The 20920-nt window shown below is 39.3% G+C and overlaps 1 protein-coding gene across 2 annotated transcripts in view; it reads right to left on the bottom strand.

Annotated features, from left to right (window-relative positions):
- The window catches only part of RFX4 (regulatory factor X4), a 91781-nt gene that overhangs the window by 15493 nt on the left and 55368 nt on the right, over positions 1–20920 (bottom strand). For both annotated transcript variants that reach the window (XM_032689512.1, XM_032689513.1), the window contains 6 exons: positions 20826–20884; positions 19123–19267; positions 14817–14911; positions 13046–13163; positions 7038–7157; positions 5622–5783 (listed from right to left, as the gene is read on the bottom strand). In XM_032689512.1, coding sequence (XP_032545403.1) covers positions 5622–5783; positions 7038–7157; positions 13046–13163; positions 14817–14911; positions 19123–19267; positions 20826–20884 — 699 coding nt within the window. The remainder of the gene's footprint in view (positions 1–5621; positions 5784–7037; positions 7158–13045; positions 13164–14816; positions 14912–19122; positions 19268–20825; positions 20885–20920) is intronic.

Genomic DNA, 20920 nt, shown 5'->3' on the forward strand with positions numbered 1-20920 from the left:
AAAAAAAAGAGTGATTTTGGGGATACTAACCAAGAGGTCATCTGACCTGCAGAGGAGCCAAATATAAATGGAACTGCTCTTAGTCCAGCAAGAGCCCTGTTGTTATTGGTGTCATCATGTACACCAGTGCACAAAAACCCCAAAAGCTGCTTCATGGTGCTGCATTTTATATCTGCTTTATGCTGGAGTAAATGACCATGACAATACAAGTGAAACACTCAGAGCACTGTGTACTGTGTCTCATAGTAAGCAGTACTGTCAACCTCAAGCAAACAGAAATCCAGTCAGACCCCCCTCACGTCCTCCCACAATGAACAGATTACCTTACCTATCAGCTTTAGAAAAACACAAGCCCTTCCATTTGAAAGGGAGAATTGCCTTTTGAAGTTGGAACCCTTGACTTTTATACTCTGCAGCTATTAGAATTGAACTGATTTTTGGAGAAGAGCTGATGTTCTCAAATACTCGTGTAAGTCCAGGAGCTAAAGCTTTACGAAAAAAACCCCAAAATTTGTTCTACTCATACACAAATATGAGAAGTGGTAGCTCTGTGCAAGTACTCCCAGATCTTTAACACCTAGCCCGGACTTAGAAAAACAGCGACCCTTAATGACCACTGCTGACCTGAAGACTCATTTTAAGCATATATTTTTTGAAACTGAACAGTAAACTCCATAGTTTAATAACACATTAGGAACTACTTACTATTCAGAGTTAATTCTGTGCCATCTAAAAATGATTACATTGGTAAATGAGTAATAAAAACTTTAAGAGGGGCTTTAAGAGGGAGCAGCATAGTCAGCCATACCGCTATCAATTTTATTACAATATTGTTGCAGTTTGAATAATCATTAATCTGGCCTTTGTGATTTAGAAAGGATGAAGACTAATTAGCCTTTTAAATGTCTAGTAACCTAACAAAAAGTTTTAAATAAAATGTTAGCAATGCCATGCCAGATGTTCTACCACAGACTGTGATACATAGCGTTTACCTTTCTTTTGCTCAGTATCATGTAATTGCAACAGTTTAATTTGGTTTTGCACTGACCACTGACTGAAGGCAAAGAGGTTAAAATGCAAGTTTAATAGTTAACTTTTATTGCTAATTCCAAAAACAAGAAAGAGTTAATGATACTTTAAGTTGGGGAACTGAAAGCTAATGGTAACCAATGGAACTAGTTCTCAAGATGTGCAAAGCAGAGTTTTACATTTACCTCATAAAAGACAGGGATGAAAATGAATACTTTAAATACACCTTTCCAGAACACGTTTCCAAAATATTCTTTGTATTAATGCCACAGATCTGTATATAAAATAGTTTTAGTATATGCAATGCATCTTCAGCACTCCTATTTTAAAGTATAGCAATTTCCTGTATCTGAGACACAGTTGTTATTTCATATTGCTTTATGTGAATTAACAGTGCATTCCATGGTGTAATGGTTAGCAAACTAGAAAGGTGATCAGTCCATCTACATGATGAACATGGGAAACAGAGGTATTATTAATTGCCCAAATTATGAACAAGAAACAGCCACATACTCATATTTAATCTTAACCAGACCACTACTTGTATTGACAAGTTTGGTTTATGCTAGGCAAAAATTATTTTCACACTCACAGAAGTGACACTGCACCAGATGGCAAGAGTAAAATCCAATTCAACACAACAAAATTTTTTAAAAAATGTAAAAATAATCAGAAATAATTTTCTTGCCTAAAAAGTTCTGATGTGGGAAAAACTACATCAAGTTCTACTGCTGTACTGTGGGAGTAGGTTCTTCCACAATTGTCCCCAAACCATCTTGTTTCTGGCTTGAGACTTCACACTAGCAGACCTTGGCCTTAGCAGGACATACTAACATACTTACATCTGTAAGTAAAGATCAGGTTCAAAACCCTCTGAGCAACCTGTATGTACATAAATGGGACATTTATGTCATATGGGACCCAAAAGAGAGGCATCCCAGTCTCCTTGGCTGATGTAGTTGCCAAGGCACTCTTCATGATGTTTGAAAAGTCATGGCAGTCAGGTGAAGTCCCAGGTGACTGGAAAAGGGGAAACATTGTACCGATCTTTATAAAGGGTAGAAAGGAGGACCCTGAGAACTACTGACCTGTCAGCCTTACCTCTGTGCCTGGGAACATCATGGAACACATCCTCCTGGGAGCTATGCTAAAACACATGGAGGACAAGGAGGTAATTTGGGACAACCAGCACAATTTCAAAAAGGGCAAGCCCTGCATGACCAATCTAATGGCCTTCTATGATGAAGCGATTGTATCAGTGGAGAAGAGAAAGGTTACAGATGTGATTTATCTGTCATTTATCTTTCTGGAAAGTCTTTGGCATAGTCCCCCACTACATCCTTCTCTCTAAATCGGAGAGAGATGGATTTGATAAGGGGACTGCTATGTGGATAAGAAAGTGGTTGGACAATTGCATCTAGAGGGTAGATGCAACAGCTCTGAGTCCCGATGGACATAAGTGACAAGTGGTGTCCCTCAGGGGTCCTTACTGAGATCAGTGTTATTTAATACCTTAGTGATATAGATAAGGGATTGAGTGCACCCTCAGCAAATTCGCAGATTACTCCAAGCTAAATGGTGCAGTTGACACACCTGAAAGATGGGATGCCATCCAGAGGACCTGGACAAGCTCGAGAAATGGGCCCATGGGATTCTCATGAGATTTAACAAGACCAAGTACAAGGTGCTGCACCTGGGTTGGGGCAAACATCTCCATCAGTATCAACAGTATCAACATAGGCTGGGGGATGAACGGATGGAGAACAGCTCTGCTGAGAAGGACTTGGGGTTGCCAGTAAATGAGAGGCTGGACTTGAACTGGCAATGTGTGCTCACAGCCCAGAAAGCCAATTGCATCCTGGGCTGCATGACAAACAGCACAGCCAACAGGGCAAGGTAGGTGATTCTGCACCTCTGCTCTGCTCTGGTGAGTCCCCACCTGGAGCACTGCATCCAGCTGTGGGGTCCCCAGCACAGGAAGGACATTGACCTGTTGGAGCGAGTCCAGAGGAAGGTCACCAAGATGATTAGAGGGATGGAGCGCCTCTCCAGTGAGGAAAGGCTGAGAGAACTGGGTTTGTTCAGCCTGGAAAAGAGAAGGCTTCAGGGTGACCTAATTGTGGACTTCCAGTACCTGAAGGGAGCCTAGAAGGAAGATGGAGAGAGATTATTTACAAAGGCATGGAGTGACAGGACAAGGAGAAATGGCTTCAAACTGAAAGACAGTAGGTTTAAACTACATATTAGGGAAAATATTCTTTACTGTGAGGGTGATGAAGCATTGGAACATCTTGCCCAGAGAAGTTGTGGATGCCCTATCCATGGAAGTGTTCAAGGCCAGGATGGATGGAGCTCTGTGCAACTTGGTCTACTGGAAAGTATCCCTGCCCATGGCAGGGGGGTCGGAACTAGGTGATCTTTAGGGTCCCTTCCAACCCAAACCATTCTATGATTCAATAAAAATATTAGAGGGAGAGAATAAATCAGACTGTAATAAAATAATGGACAAGATGAAAAAAAAGAGATTGTAATGTTTGTGTAAAGCCATTCCTTTGCATTACTGGTGGGACTCGGGGGGGATACATAAGATTTACACAGTTCTTAGACCTGCCTAGAGTTGTGCGTAAGTTAAGTAAGCTGAAGGTGGAAGCTCAGATACCTGGCAAAACGCCCATTATAGAAATATGGAATAAGCTCTGGGTTAACTATTATGTGATAATCAGACAGAGTTATGGTATCTGCACCCTAAACACAAGTCCCTCAAATCTCCATTGCTGTCAATGGCCCTGGAGAGAACACAGTTTCCTTCTTTGCAGTCTTTTACTTCTGGGTACAGCTGGTCAGATTATGTGACCAATACATCTGTTCTAGAACAGGCAGCACTTACAAGTATTGAGGCCATGTTGCTGAGAACACAGCTACGTTGGGCAGGGCATGTCTCAAGAATGAAGGACCACCACCTCCCTAAGATCCTGCTCTATGGTGAACTTGCCGCAAGAGAGGAGCCCCGAAGAGAAGATACAAGGACTCCCTGAAACAACATCTCAGCCTTGGCCATATTGATCATCATCACTGGTCTACTCTGGCCTCCAATTGGAAGGCCTGGAGACACACCATCTATAACGCTGCTGCTTCCTTTGAGAACACACACAGGATCACTCTTGAGGAGAAAAGACAACGCAGAAAGAATCGTGTCTTGTCGATACCACCTAAGGAGTCTTTCTGCTGCGCCTTTTGCAACCAGATGTGTCAACCTTGCATTGGCCTTTTCAGCCACCAGTGTGCTTGTAGCAAATGTGGGTAGAGTCCTTCCCAAATCTTCGTTCACGAAGCCCAGCCATGATGATGATGACAGCCCTGTGTCATACTAAGTTCTGGCTCTGACATCACAACGATCTCATTGGACCACAATGCCTACAGACCAAATTACCTGTAAAATCAACGTTTCAACAAGAGTCACAGATATACACCACCTCCACTGTTGACTGATCTAAACCTACCATGTCTGGGAATCATTTGTCTCTCGTCTAACTGTCCTGGGTGTAATACCATCCTATTTCCCTCCTAAAAATATATTGTCTCCAGCAGTGAGAAAACCTTAAGTTGTGATGTAGGGAGAAATGTTTTTAAATCTCTTTCCACCACAATTATTCATTATGTTTCCCTGTGGCGCCTTTGAAAACATGAAAAATATTTTTCAGAAAGATTTATTAGTTGTCCAGCCACTGCCAAATTCTCTAGTGTGGTAAGTCATCATTTTATGACATTTTTCAAGAAGATTTTGTAACTTTTCTAGTACATCACAAAAGCGAGAGTTTCCACATTCTGATTATACACCCTTTTCACTGAGAAGCAGTAAAGCTGGAATTTCACTGCCTGAAATGCTTTCTGAAAGTTTCTTTCCATGAATTAAGAAAACACACTCTTTTTTTCATACAAGCAGACTGTCCTGCCCACATCCAAAAGGTAATGAGTTTTACATTAGAGTAAAGAGGATGATGACCATTTATACAACCCAAACAAGAAGCTAGTTTTATGCTTATTGTTTTCTGTCAATCCTACCAACAAATTTAAGACAACCTTTAAGTGCAGATTTTTTTTAATCTGTGGGCCCACCAGAATACAACAGCGTCGTGAATTGCAATTATAGAGTATAAAACTGAAAATAGGCTTCAAACATGTAATTCCTAGTCTCTAACACTGACAGATGAAATTTATCAGCGATATGTAAAACATTCCCAAGAGAAACTTGCACAGCTATTTAAACATATTTGGGAGTGAAATGCATTGAAAGATACCCATGTCTCACTTCACCCTGTAGGAATTCCTGAGTCAGTATTGAATTGAGATTTTGAAAATCTCACAAAACCTAAAATACGTGGTACATTTCCTTCAAATGCATAAAATATCCAAATATCATATCTTTTTCCTGATAGACTGCACATCATGTTTGGATACAGTGAGAACAGATTTCTGGTTTAGGAAGGCTTCTCATATCTTGCAAGCCAGCACATCATCTTCTCGAGCTCAATATCAGGTCACCAAGCGCGAAAGCCACCTTCAAGTAGATTTAGTTGCCTAAGCCTACCTACCTGTAGTAGCTGTTATGCCACCGTACTCTGGGGACTGATTGCTGATGGGTGATGGGGCAGAGGGCACTTCCACTGAGGTGGCAGATTTAGCGGGGGAGAACGGCACTGGGGAGGGAGTTGGAGGAGCTGCTTCACTCAGAATAATTTCTTCTCGTATTTCTGCTGCAGAATGAGAGAGAAATCATAAAACATAGCTAAAGGTAGACTCAGGGAAACTAAAAAAAATATTAATTCAAGCAGTTAAGTTCCATAGAGCGTAAGAAATATATAGCAGAAACCACAAATCTTTGAAAGAAGTACTTCTGTAACATTCAGCATTACAACCCTCAATGTACATAAGACTTCTTCAAGGAAAGTACCACTTTTGCTATTGTATGGATAGGAAACTCATGCATGGACAGCTTAAGGCTTATATCCCTGTAATGTGCTATTACATATCTAAAATTAGGAGTCCACTCTGAGTTAGGCGCTCCTACACCTTCTAGAGACATGGGAAAGAAACAGGAATCTCCAGGGGATTCCAGTGGTTTTTGTCACGATCCTCTTTCTTTGTTGACTAAAGAGGATGACATCCTGGATGGTTTAACTGCTAAAGGTAGTGGAAAATATGCAAGGATAAGCAACTTGTTTGTTAAAAACCCAAGAGGCTATGGCAGGGCAGTGAATTAAATCCAAGTCTTTCAACCACATAGAAGATATTACTCTAACCACTGAAATGTTCCTCTTCCCATAAATCTACAAGCTGACACATTAAACCACAGCTAAAACGGAAAATGAAGCTTTCCAAAGGTGACAGAGAGGTTTAACTTGACAAAATTAATGGGAGATTCAAGGAGGGAAGATCATTGAGGACCCCTCATCGCAAGGGATTGCCCAGAGTAGAAAGACTAAAGGCAACCTCTGCTTGCTTCTGTTCTGGCAAGGCAGTGTAGAGTGGAGCAGGACTCAGAATCTCCTTCCGTACAGGCACTCAGAACATAAGGGTACCAGAAACAATAGCTCCAGGGTTTGTCTTTTCTCACTTCTGATATCTCTTCCTCTTATTTAGACTGGTAAAAATCCACTGATATCGGTGAATTTATTAACACTGGGTCCACTGAAACGCAGTAATCAATTAGACAGAATAACTAAGGTAAAAGTTTCAGTACAAAAATTTCTTAGTGAAACACTGACTGAGTGCTTAAGAATGGGATTTCAGACATCCAGAGTGACACTGGGAAGCAGGCAGATCTCTTCCAGAATGTGTTAACCAGGGATGCCTGTCAAATGATTTATTTCATGTCACAATTGAACTGAAAACCACCTTGCTCCTAGATAAGCCTCAGTGGGTTAGATAAGGATAAAGAAATATCCCCACATAGAAAATAGAGAAACCAATGGAATAAAATTACATGATTAATAAAAGAACAAACTCACCTGTGCTTCCTTCTCCTTTCATTGCCCTCATTAGCTCATTAGCTTTCTCCTGACAATGGAGTGATTCTAGCAGGTACAATACGTAGTCATCAAACATCAAGTGAATAAGGTGAAACGACCCTGGTAATAAAGTGAAAAAACAAAAAAGCCATTGACTGTCTCAATACACTCATTAAACCAATTATTATGATGCTCAACACAAACGGTACTGCTAGGACTGCCTCCATATGTTACTGCCACTGAAGTATCTCTCTTACTGGAGGTAGGAGAGGTCAAAATAAAACTGGTGAGTAGTAAACCCTGTTCATTCCTGGATTTATACAGGCTTCTACAACCAATTGTGGTCTAGGGTGCAAGAAAGTCACCTAACTGAAAGCTGGAACTTGATGGATTTTTCTTCTCCTACATTAGCATTGAATGACAATTTTGACAGTTGCATTACAGTGAAATGGTTTCGTTTTATCTAAAGGGTCAGATATAATTATCTGTCAGAAGTAGAATCCCGAACTGGCTGCCTTAGCAACACATCCTGGTATGAATTTTCTGAACTACCTGTGCCAAAGAAATGAGACTAATCAATAGGAAGGTAGAAGCAACCTTTCAAATCTCTTGATGGTATCTCCCCAGTGCAGTATCTGCCAAACATGGAGACAATAGCAGCAACTGTAGATGTCTCAAAGGAAAAGATTTGTGCCAAAGCTTTGCTCTGTCATAGTTCTTCTACTGAAGAAGTACTACGCTACCATTTCCTAATTATCAGTTTGAATCATAGCAGCATAACATTTGGCCTGTTTCTGTGCTTAACTATGGAGATGCCCTTGATACTGCCTCTTAACTGCCATTACAGGAATGTGGAAAACTTAAAGGCTTAAGGAATTAAGGGAAGAGCATGGGCAAAAGAATATGTGGAGTATGGAGTTAAAAAAGTACTTTGAAAATCAATAGTGAAAGGAGATTATACGGATAGCTATCCGCCACAAATCCTCAAGTAAGATTTGAATACAGATGGAGAACTTGCTAATGTTGTTAGGAGGAAGGACTGGGTGATACTATGGACCATAGTAATGGAAATGAAGTTTAATAGCATGCTGTAAGAAGTCCTGCCCTTGGAGACTTATATCATCCCCTGATTTATATAATTCCTTATAGAAACAGAAATATTAATACTGTTGCACAAGGCACTGGTGAAACCTCACTTAGAACATTGCATATAACTCTAGTTACCCATGTTCAAGAGAAATTAATACAAGTAGAAACTGGTATGGAGAAGATTACCAGAAGGGTGTGGGCAACAGATAATAGATTTTAAATGACTAAAAAATGCACAGTTGGCTTTATTTTGCAGAAAAGAAGTGAGTTGCTTCCCATAATTTATAAAGAAGGATACGTATCAGGTATGGTGAAGAAATGTTTGCCCTAGAGCACAAATAGCCACAAGAAAAAAAAGATATGTAAGCATAGAGCATAGATGCATTTCAGGGAAAAGTAAGAGGAGCAAAGCATCAGAGCTAAGATATTGTGTGGTGCCCTCCTGAACAGACCAACACCCATCTGCAGGGGAGGACTGAGAAGTATCAAGTTGGAGTTGAGTCAGTTTATGCAATAGATTCCATGATGTCAAGTACCTGTAATGGCTCCAAACAGAACTTTCTCATCCAATGGGGTTTATACTGGCATGGATTATTACATGTTCATCCAAGTTACTAAATAACTCTGACAAGTGCAAATACAGTCAGGTTAACATAACAGCCTGTCCAGCAGCTAGTTTAAACTAAGAGAAAAATCATCAGCTGAGCTGGAAACAGCGATCAACTACTGCAAGACAAAAAGAAAACCAAAAGAAACTCCTCATCTGGATGTATTCCTTTGGAAATTCCATTACTACATTAGAGGAGAAATACTTCCATGAGAAAAAGATCAAACAAGTTCCAAATACAATCAAATTTCATAGTGACTGGTTTCTTCACAGCAAAGGTTTATCTCGATACGCCAGTTTTCATCACAACAAAGCATAACTACTCCTACTCTAACTTCTGTACTCAAACATTCTGTTGAAGGGCAGAAGTGGTTTGAAAGACCCTATATCCTTATTTAAATCTAATCGGCAATTCAGCTTTCAAGGCGCTGAGCACAGACTTTTTCTTTGTCACTTGGATGGTCTTTGTGTTTCATTCTCTCAGTCCAGCCCTGCATGGCTTCTGTCATCACTGCTATGAGCTGAGCACACACCCTGGGAGGTTTCCACCGGGCCTCTGTGCTCTTGGGCAAGGCAGCACAGAAAAAGGACACAGTCATTGCAACACCTTTGCAATGAGCTGGAATCTTTGGCTGCTGGTGAACCTGAAGCATTCCAGTTCTTCATTTGTTTCATGTGACTACACAAATCAAAATGGTAACAAGTTTCCCCAGCCTTTCAAGGATAAATAGCGGGGGACCTTCACTTAACTACTGCAGAGAACATTTTTAGAAATTTTTTAGCTCAAAATCTTGTTAAATAAAATACTATTCAACTAAGCAGCACAATAAAGACAGTAGACATGACTGATCCCCTTGTTATTGACCTAGAATTTCCCCACTGGAAACCTAGATTATCAAGAATCTCCACAAAATGCTCAGTCTTCTTCTGACTAGAGTTTTTCAGTTGAAAGTTTCTGTTTACTCTAGTGCAGTTACTACCAACAGGTATTTTCAAGGCAAAAAAAAAAAAAAAACAGGACAAAATGCTGGCAAACTTCATATGGTGATATAAAACTAAGGTATTTAGTATTTTCCATCAAACTCCTTACTCAGTTTTAATTAAAAATAAAAATAAGGAAAGCTGGTTGTAGTTTCATAAAAACACTTTATGTGTGAACCCTAAACACTGTAATGATAGCAAGCAAATGACAGGAACCCAAGATCTGCTATTTTAAAAAATGTGTTTGCTTTCGGGGGGTCTGATGCTTTATTTTGAAGACTTGATGTTGGCAATACTGAATGCAGCACTTAAAAACACTCCAGTGCCCTTGTCGCTCTTTTGAATTTCTCTCTTCCTCTCCTATTATTTCTCCCACTGTGTATTTTTAAACTCTGCATAGAGTTTTTGAGCCCAGAGTTTGTGTGAAAGACACCAAACAAACAAGTTTTTCGTACTGAATGAATGCAATATTTTTACATTTTTAAATGGGTTGAATTAAATATAAGCTATAGACTGAAACCAATATCAGGGCATGCATTTCAGCCTCGCAGTGAATGGCTATTCAGCATGATGTACCATAGTTTATTCTGTGTTTGCAATCTACTGTTTCTCATGTGAAACTCTAGTTCTTTCAAGTGCATCTTTAAATACTGAAATAGATCCAGCTGTGGCTGGCAAACCAATTACTTCTTTAGGAAAAGGTAAGAAGTCATTCAAGAGACTGTAGTTACAATGATAAATAGTATTTGGCTCTGATTTTCAGGAGTTAACAGAAACTATGACAGTGATTACTAAGCTAAGGCATAGTAAGCATCAGCAACTATTAAGGGATACAGCAATTACATGTAACTAGCAAAACAACAGCGAGATTTCCAGGACAAAATCATGGAGCTTCTATTACTAATTAGTTACTTTATACACTGGATGCATTACCCAAACAGTGCCACCAACTGTGCCTTTGATATGCATAGGCAGGAAGAAGGGAGGGAGGGAGGCAGGCAGAGAGAAAAAGAGAGAGGGAGCAAGAGAGAGAAGCTTTTTTCTTCTGCCAGGGATTGTTTCAACCTGCCCATGCCACCACTCTTAAAAGCTCTGCAGAATCAAATCTCTGTGCCAGTCACTCCAGTGCCAGGTATTCCAACTTCCTTGGTGGTCTAAGCACCAAAATCTGACAGGTGAAAAAGAATTATCTTTGATTTTATTTTTGAAAAGATTTCTGAATTTGACGAAAATCACAAACTATCTCAGCTTCACCCTGAGTATGATAATTTGGTTTCTTCAAACTCTTGAGTTGGCTGCCAAATTGAAAAGCAGTTATTGATCCTGTTCTAATTATAATCACATGCCCACGAATAACATGTCGACTATGGCCAATCCATTCTTTTCTGGACTGTAGTTACATATAAACATATCAAAATAATGTTCAGAGGTGTGTGTCCATACAAGAAGACTCATACATTTGTACACACAAATATACTCAGTGAACTCAAAACACAAACAAAACCCCAAACCCTACAAACTCAGCTGAGCAGTTAAAGATCTCAAAAAAAGAGACAAATTCAAATGCCAAAATTTTAAGAGAGACAACAGGTAAGTTATTTTGATAGATATGATATATTATATTGTAGTGCATCTCAAACTTGCAACAACAAATAATTCTGTCTTCTCATTTTCTCACTATATAGCAAGTTCATAAATATTTCCACTAGTAAGTAAGAAATCACAGCAGAGGATCACTGTACAGACCATCAAGACAACTAGTGGTCTAATGACTATTTAGATAATCCCCATTTGATTAAAGATGTTCTGGTGAATCTTACTCTGAAACAAGAGGATGCTTGATTAGGTTACGAACATCTCCTGAACACAGACAAAAATAATGTTGTAATGTGCATTTCAGTAGCAATAATGAATCCTTAGGAGCAATTTAAAGTCAGCATTTCATGAGTAACAATATAATCTCAACACTGCACTAACACAGAATGTTTTTTCATTTGTTGTTTACCGGTGTCTTTCACAGGTCGGGACTGTGCCTGCACAGAGAAGTGCTGCAACCCAAGGTTCTAGAAAAGGAAATTCAGCATTTATTCAGTACTCATGCAAAGGGATTTTTGAACACTGGAGGAAAGTATACTGTTAAGCAGTACCAGCTATTTTTATGCCCACAATAAAAGACACAGTGACTTAAGGAGCAAATGAGTCCTAAAGGAAGTGGAAAATAGACGTGACTAGGATATTGGTGCTGAAAACACAAGTTAGCAGATGGAAATTGTAATCACCTTGGGAGCACTCACTATCCTAATGTCTAATGATGATTCACTAATATCTGTTTGGAAAAGTCTTTTACAATGGGAATGAAAGCAGTTTCAGGTCAAAATATAAATAATTTATATACAAATATATAGTATATATACTATAAATATATATTATAAATATATAAATATATAATACAAATATCATATTGTGCCTGTCTGACAGTATCTGAATTTATGCTGTTAGGTGGTCCTAAAAGGATCAAGGACTTCAAAGCTCAGCTGGTAGAAATCCTTGCACTTGTTCAATTCAGTGCCCATATAAAATCATTCTCTATTGATCTTCTACTAACATATTCAGACAAATGTACCACAAAAACCATCCCTCACATAAAATCTGGTCCCAATCGACTGTGAATGTTCACACCCATGACACAGTAGTCTAAACATTCTTGCTTTTAACTGATTTTAATCTGAACTGTTGGTATCCCAGGACAAAGCCCCATTTAAAGCTCCGTAGAAAAGCAAGATGCTTTTTCATTTAAAAAGTAAAAATCTATTTTTCCATCCTGACTGACATCTTAAAAATTGTAAGAGAATCTGTCCAGGTTATAGAAGCTCACTCATTTTGCAAAGACCAGTTTCAAATGCTATGCCCTTTAAAAGGAGAGCTGGCAAAGTGGTTCACTGGAGAGCTTTTCATCCACTTCAGCACAAAGTCATCTCTCTTGGCACAACACGTGGTCAGAGTGGTTTGGGTAACCAGGCTCACTTTGTGCTGAAGTGCACTAGGGAACGCTCCTGTAACTGACTCCTCCAGCTGCCTGGGGACTGATCACTCCAGCTACTGGCTAACAGCAAACAGAAGGAAGCAGTAAAGTTTTCAGCTCACCTGGCTAGATCTTGAAGACAGACATCTATCTGAGCATTATTTCCAAATGTCAGCAGCCCCAGCTTATTTTTTAATGATGCCTGGACGTGTGAGAACTGTTTATATTTTCACTTAAACTGTACATTACAAGCTAAGATACAGATTTTTTTGACTGTGACATGCAATTATTACAACAAAATCAAAGTACCAAAGCTGGGTGCACTGTGCAAAGTCATGTCCCGAATCACTCGAGTGCCAAAACAGGACCACATCAGGAGGAACTGCTGAGCTACTTTCTTCAAAGAGCCTTGTCTCTTGGCAGCTACCTGCAAGAAGACAAATATGTCTGACAAGAAGAAACTTACATTTCTACCAGCAATACAGCTAAATGATGCACATATCCATCTTCTTTTTTTTATACTGGAAAACTACTTACCATTATATTCATGTTAAAATATACATTATAAATTACTAAAACCCAAACTCTAAATGGCCTTAGACAGAAAACCAGCACATAACCATATACAACCTTCAGAAAGATGAATTAATGAAGTATTATTCAAGACTGAATCTCCTTCATAAATGATGAAAGGACTGCAAAAAAATTGCTCTGATCTTCATCTTAACCTAATTACTTACATGTTCATTCTTGCTTCCTAGTCAAGGAAGCAATTTATAATCCATAATGTTTGATCTACACTGAAAATTTATATTAATAGTTCAATTAAGATTTAATATTGAGTATAAATGCTTCTTGAACTCAGAATCACAGAACATGCCGAGTTGGAAGGCACACACATGGATCATCGAGTCCAACTCCTGGGCACAGGACCATACCCAAGAGTCACATCATGTGTCTGAGAGTATTGTCCATAAAGTTTTTTGTTCCTTCGTGTTTTTATTTTTGTGAATTCACTTAGTCATTTAACTAGGAAAAATACTTTCCAGAAAGCACATTTCAGGCATTAACTCTTCAAAAATTGATTTATTATAGCCATACGTGAGTTAAAGAATTAGGTTTACCCAATCATCTATTAGAATTCATTCAGGTTCTTCATTAAAATTAACAGTCATGGTCTGAATTTCAAATTGCAAAAGTTCCCCAAAACAATCAAAATATTTCAAGTAATCCAGGGAAATATCTGTTCTTTTCTGTATGGCCCTTTTGCAGCGGAGAGAGAGGCAGTGTATTTTGTTTTGTTTTGTTTTTGCTTCTGAGCTTTCACAACTAGGCTAGGAGGTGGACTCAATGATCCTTGTGGGTCCCTTCCAACTCAGCATGTTCTGTGATTCTGTGAACTGGAATGAAGAGTTGAAATTCTAATAGAACATCCTAATACGAAATATTGTTAGTGACAGAAATTAAAATAGTCAGTCACATATTTTCATACTCTATGTAAAATTATGGCGATGACTGATTGCTTTTGAAAATATGTTTTAAAGCTTTGTTAGTAGGCTTCTGCATGCACTTAAATTAAAATAAAAGTCCTTGGTATCCAAATCAGCTCAAAAGTCAACATAAATATGCCCTTGATTGAATGGTAATATAGGCTTTCATCCTTACATTTGATTATATATAAATGAATTAACTAGCTTAAATATCCTTTTCATAAAAATCTCAGAAGACTAGATTATGCTTTTATTTGTACTATGTCATTAGGACAACTCTGACTCTTAATCTACTTCTCCATGTTCCTGAAATATTGATTTGATTGGAAATCTCAGCTCTGTTCATTCTTGAATACCATCTTTTGGGATAAAATAAACAAGTGCAGAATAAAGTGGAATCCTGAATGTGAGCAATTCTCCATGAAAACTGGTGAGATTTTGCCCACTGCTGCTTTATTCCTGCTTATTACCAATGCCTTTCTTTTTCTTTTTTTTTAAAAAAATTATTTTTATTTTTTCTAAAAATCTATGACCTCAATAGAGCTCATAATGCACATCAGTGGCTCAGGTTCTTGCTCCTGTTTACCAACCTTTACAACGCATCTGTCCACCATGGAATCCAGCCACTCGATGTACGACTCAATGGGGGACTGCTCCTCCAAAAGGTGATCAAACTCCTGATATACTGGCAGACAAAACAAAACAACAGCCCATCTCAGTACTTGGATTACATTTGGAAGAAAAGAAAAACAAATAAAAAAAGACTGCCAGTAGCATCACAAGTTCACTGTGGTTTTTTTGTAATAGATTGCATAAGTGTAATAAATTCATCTTGGTGCTGACCCAAAAAGTTTGCTCGGTCTCTTATCTTGTTTCTATGGAAGTGATGCAATCATTGGAAGTGGTATTTTCATGTGGGCAAATTAGAACCTATTTCTTAATTAGAACCTATTTTGATTTAAGCTTCAGCTATCGGGTGTGCCTGGAAGTGAAATTTTTGTGGCATTCTCTACAAAGAGTGAGAAAGTCAGCATGGACCCTGGTGACAAAAAATGTCATGCATAATATTGATTTAGAAATGCATAAAGAATCTTCTAGGCACCAAATGGATGAGTATTGTTGGTAGGACACTAATCTGTACAACGCTTTAGTTGCAAAAACATTAATTAACTGCTATAAATCATCTGTTTGCAATGCCAGACACACACACACACAAAATTTCCATAAACTTCTACTTCTTCAAAGCAAATTGCTGTCATTGCAGAAATGTTATACTTATTATGAAGAGTTGCAAAAAGCAACCTGTATACTTTTTAAGCTTTTCCAATATTAATATTTTAATACAATAAGTAAAAATGAGTCATTGGAATGCCGCCCTTAAAACTGCGCCTCATTTATTTATGAAAACCAATGGCTGGAAGACAAAGAATCATGTATTTTGACACCTTAACAAACTATTCTTCAACTCAGCTAAAATAAAAGGCACAGTAAGTCAAGAAAGATACTTTCTACCTGCTGTGTTGCAGGATGATTTCAATGTGCTATGCGTTTCCATTTCTGCTTAGTTATAAATAACAGGAGGAAGGAATTTCCTGCCATAGAAAAGATAGTGAAGGAGGCAAAGCTTAGAAATGACAGCTAGAGATACGAGCCAGGGAGGCTATCAGACAATAAAGCAAAGAAAACCTCCCTGGTCTCTTAAGTTGAATCAGCAAGATGACCAGGAATGCATTTGCTTCACACCTGACTACAACTTTGTTTAACTTAGACTTGCAAAGGCTGACCTGTCAGCAACATTAGTTAGGGAAGAAAGGATATTTAGGCCACCCTTATCTTCTTTCATCGTTTTACTGGATGGGCAACCTCCTTTTATTCAGAACAAGATCACAGAGGAATCTAAATGTCTCCTTACCTGAATATTTGGCTGGACAAAAACTGCCTGATACAACAGATGAAGTAATTCATATGCTGTGCAAAGAGGGGAGCAAGAGTGGAAAAACAAATCAGTTGCTTGCTTTGCTGCTGGAGCAATACAACTGTGTACAACAACCTATTTGAGAAAAGTAAACTTTTAGCCTTTAGCGCTTGTCAAAAATACCTCAACAGGATCTGAGAAAGAGGGAATAAAGTAGAAATGTCAGAGATAGCTACCAGAGGAGAGGGGGAAAGAGGTTCTCTTATGCCCAGTGATTTTTCTGTTTCTCTCTAAGCTTGTTTAAAGGCTTATAAACATGTTTACTTTTTTCTAGTTACGGAAGATGGCAATTGTACTTTCTTGATTAGTAGTACCACAATGTGAAAGCAGGCCTTAAGTTCATGTCATACAAGTCACACAGAATGTAGCCTTTAAAAAGAACTTTAGTCAAGTAGAATAAACATCAAAGATGGAAAAAAAAATGTAAGTTCTAGAATAATCTCGCTACATATAAGAACATCTCAGTGGAATCCCATCTCATGATGAACATTCATAATAAGTTACCATTTCCGAGTAACTACTTATTGGACTTCATTTGTGGCTGGGCTTTGCGAATGAAGATTTGGGAAAGGCTCTGCCCACCTTTGTTACAAACACACTGGTGGCTAAAAAGGCCAATGCAAGGTAGACACGTTCAGTTACAAAAGGCACAGCAGAAAGACTCCTTAGGTGGTATTGACAAGACCCGGTTCTTTCTGCGTTGTCTTTTCTCCTCAAGAGTGATCCTGCATGTGATCTCAAAGGAGACAGCTGCGTTGTAGATGGTGTGTCTCCAGGCCTCCCAATTGGAGGCTGGAGTAGACCAGTTATGTTGATCAGTATGGCCAAGGTTGAGATGCTGTTTCAGGGAGTCCTTGTATCTTCTCTTCAGGGCTCCTCTCTTGCGGCAGCCGGTGGCAAGTTCACCATAAAGCAGGATCTTAGGGAGGTGGTGGTCCTTCATTCTTGAGACGTGCCCTGCCCAGCACAGCTGTGTTCTCAGCAACATGGCCTCAATACTTGTGACTGCTGCTTGTTCTAGAACAGATGTATTGGTCACATAATCTGACCAGTGGATGTTTAGGATTGGTTGGAGGCAGCACTGATGGAAGTGTTCTAAGAGTCGCAGGCGGTGGCGGTAGATGACCCAAGATTCAGATCCATATAAGAGAGTAGACAGCACTATGGCTCTGTAAACACTGATCTTTGTACTTTTCTTGAGGTGTTTACTTCGCCAAACTCTTTTATGAAGCTTTCCGAAAGCACTATATGCCTTTACTAACCTGTTGTCTATCTCTCTGTCAATCTTACCATCCAAGGAGATGAGGCTACCTAGGTAATTAAACTGCTGGACTGATTTGAGCTCTGATTGGCCAATGGTGATATGGGGATGATGGAAGACTTCCTGAGGTGCCGGTGGATAGAGAACTTCTGTCTTCTTTAAGCTGACTTCCAGCCCAAAAAGCTCAGCAGCCTCTGCAAAGCAGGATGTTAAATGCTGCAGTATGGACCTAAAATATGGAAAAACTTGCTCAAATCCATTAGCATTCAGGAAAATTCAGTTTGATTTTATTACACAAAAGTTTCTATTTAAGTAGTTAGCATACGTACAAGAAGCTTTCCTGAACATTAAGGATTTTCTGAATGGCAGTCAAAATTTTTCCTGCTGCTAGGGAGTGTAACTTTGGGAACTCTCTTTTTCAGGCAATGCGAGGATGTTGGCTAGATAATGAAAACAGAACAGATAACAGAAGGATGCACTCAGCTTCTGGACTTCAGTCTCACTATATGCTACCTCCTCTGCTGCCATGTCAAGCTTCTATCTCCTCAAGAGGGAAGAGGGCCCTGTTAGGAAATGAATAAAGGGTTAAGAAGGAGAGGAAAGAGTACCAAGCACCTCTCACTGGAAAACAGAGCTAACAGGGAATGCAAGGCCCATCCTTGAACAGAGGAGAAGACTTCTAGTGTTAACACAGTGGAATGACTGTCAAAGTCAACCTTGTAGGGTCCAGTTTACCTGTGAAGGTGTCACCTCTCCTCTTCCCAGCCACTCAGTGGAAGAGTTACCTCACTAAACCTACCCTTGCTGGGCTCCCACAAGTGGTTGTCCAGCTTGCACTCCATTAAGGCTGGATCTGGATAAAAGATGACTGGTGTTCTCAGGAGAGAGATGGTAATACAACAGGTGTGTTCCCAGGGAAGTGAGGATATGAATGATGCTAGAGGCAAAGCTCTGCTGCCTCAGATCAACAAAACTCAATGTGCTTCATGTTACACCTAAGCTTGCAACCATGAAACACTTGCTGGATTACGGAAGGTATATTTTATATTTGTAAAACATCTTTGATTCTAAAACCAATTTGCCAATATCTCCAAAGTCACTTTTAAGTCCATGCCCTTCACTATACAAGACAGAAGCTAAATTAGCCAATGAACTTCTTCGATATAGGACTTCCAATTACTCATGAAAGTTCACAGTGAAAGCTTACCCCATCAGATGATCTTGTTTGTGAAAACACGGTGTGAAAAGAAGCTTTTTATAAACAAGTTTATAAGGGACTCAAATACACAGCCACTTGAGTGTTCAAGGCCTTCAAAAGACAATTTTCCTGCAATTCTACAGCAGGAAAGAATGGAGTTTCACATATTCAGTGGTTCGCTCATAAATTTAGTTTTTCATGGAAAAAATCCTGAATTTGGGTGAAAGTTTTGTGCCATTGGCTGTTCTGGATACTAGAAAGGAACTCATTAATGGAAGAGTGCCCAGATCTATGTCACAAAGCATAAGGCCTTGGCAGGGCCTTGCCTTACATTTTGGTAAATGTCTCTGTCTTAAGCCTGTGAGCAAACCAATGGCTGCAAAAATAGTGCTACTTTCTTTGAGCTTTGTTTGCAGCAGGAAACCAAGTTCACCTGGTTTTATTTGAAGGTTCTGCTCTTACATTGTATGATGAGCTTTCTGTGTTCCTCCCGTGAGTCCTCCATAGTATAGAGGGTTTGTTTGGTAATGCTATTCAGATCCACATTCCTCCAGTCCTCCAGCATTTGAAATGTGATGTCTGCACTGTGGATCACTGTTCTTGATGCCTGTAATCCAATCCAATCTATTCATTAGTTCATGCTTTATTAGGTTAAAAAATAGGCTTTATCCCCTTTTACGCTTCCTTAGCTAGGCTCACTAAGTTGATCCTCCTCATGGACCCCCACCCACCAGCTTGATGTCTTATGGATATTACAGGGCCCTCAAACAGGAGACTTCTCAAGTAATTTTGCCTACTTTAGTCAACTCAAGTATTTTGCTTGCATCCACCCCAAACCCTAAGGAGTAACACCAATCTGATGCTGCCATTGCTAGACCCCTCAATCTCTAACAGTTCTGTTGGTTTTTATGGCAAGCTTCAGCTCAAAACAAAAAAGCAACAAGAAAAGTCAAGACACAACCAAACAAACCCCACTCAGGTTTGCACCCTCCCCTCTCCCAGACTTGGAAGACTCTCATTCTTCCCTCAGCCACATGAAAAGGTCAAACCTCCTTTGCCTCCTCATCAGATATGTGTCTTGGTTGACTGAGACAGGGATCTGCTGTTGATAATGGGGAGGATGGACTGAGAGGAAAGGAAGTGACACAAGGTCATGGTCATATAAAGTACAATGGATCTCTGTAAGTTAAGCAGGGATGATAACTTGCACTAAAGTTATCGGCTTCCCCAAGGAAGTGGTGCACTTGGAACAGTCCTTCATGTAGGTAAACTGTTTGATCACAGGTCTGATGCAGAGGGTTGTGGTCTCTTTATCTTGATTTCCTCTAAATTCCTATGGACCTCCAAGGTTTGGTGATGATCCACTATATTTGGGGAAGGGTAATGCTGGTTTCTCTGCCTCCACCACTAAAATAACGGAGGAAGAAAGCTACAAAGAATTTTGTCCCCCAGAGATTCTTCCTGTGGGCTTCACCTCTCGCAGATTTAACCAGAGGCGTTGGATGCATCTTCCAAAAATGGAGCTTTCAGTGTGACATTGAAAACAAACTATCCCCTCCAATACCTGGATGAAATGTTAATTAGCTCCATGCATTCCCTCCCTTTTTATACTACGCAGAATTTGGCCTCATGACTTTTTGATGGGTAATTGATAGGTGAACTGGTGAAAACCAAACACTTCAGAGCAGTTTTTATATTCACTTGCTATGGTTACACGACCATGTCTATTTAAAAGCCCAGTGGTTCAGCTGTTTTGTTTTTCCCAATTTGCATTTGATTTGTAATATAAAATTAGACTTGAAGTTTATTGTTGGGCAGGTAGAAATTTTTCTTGCTTTGCAATTGGCCTAATACACACTGCTCTGAAAGCAATGAAATGTTTCATATTTACTTACTGGAAACGAACCATCTCTTCAAATCAAATAATAATTTTTTTTTCATGAAAATACCCTGCTGGATTTAATAATCAAGAATTGCCAGTTGTCTAGAAAAGCATTTTTCTGATTACTTTTTGGTTTTGTAAAGATGGTCACAATAAATACTGGACACAAACTGCTAACATGATCTCCTCCTCTTTGAGTAAAGTCTAACCTGTCAATTCATAAAATTATTTGAAAAGTCAGTAAAAATGGCATTCATCAAACTTAGGTAACTGAAATATTTACTTGGCAGAGATGATTTAGTGAAGTCTGTCGCCGGAGTATTTGCGAGAATCTTCTGGACACTGCAGGAAAGAAGAGATGCATATTTACACACTGTG

The sequence above is a fragment of the Chiroxiphia lanceolata genome, chromosome 5 (genome assembly GCF_009829145.1).
Source record: "Chiroxiphia lanceolata isolate bChiLan1 chromosome 5, bChiLan1.pri, whole genome shotgun sequence".
NCBI classification, from domain to species: domain Eukaryota; kingdom Metazoa; phylum Chordata; class Aves; order Passeriformes; family Pipridae; genus Chiroxiphia; species Chiroxiphia lanceolata.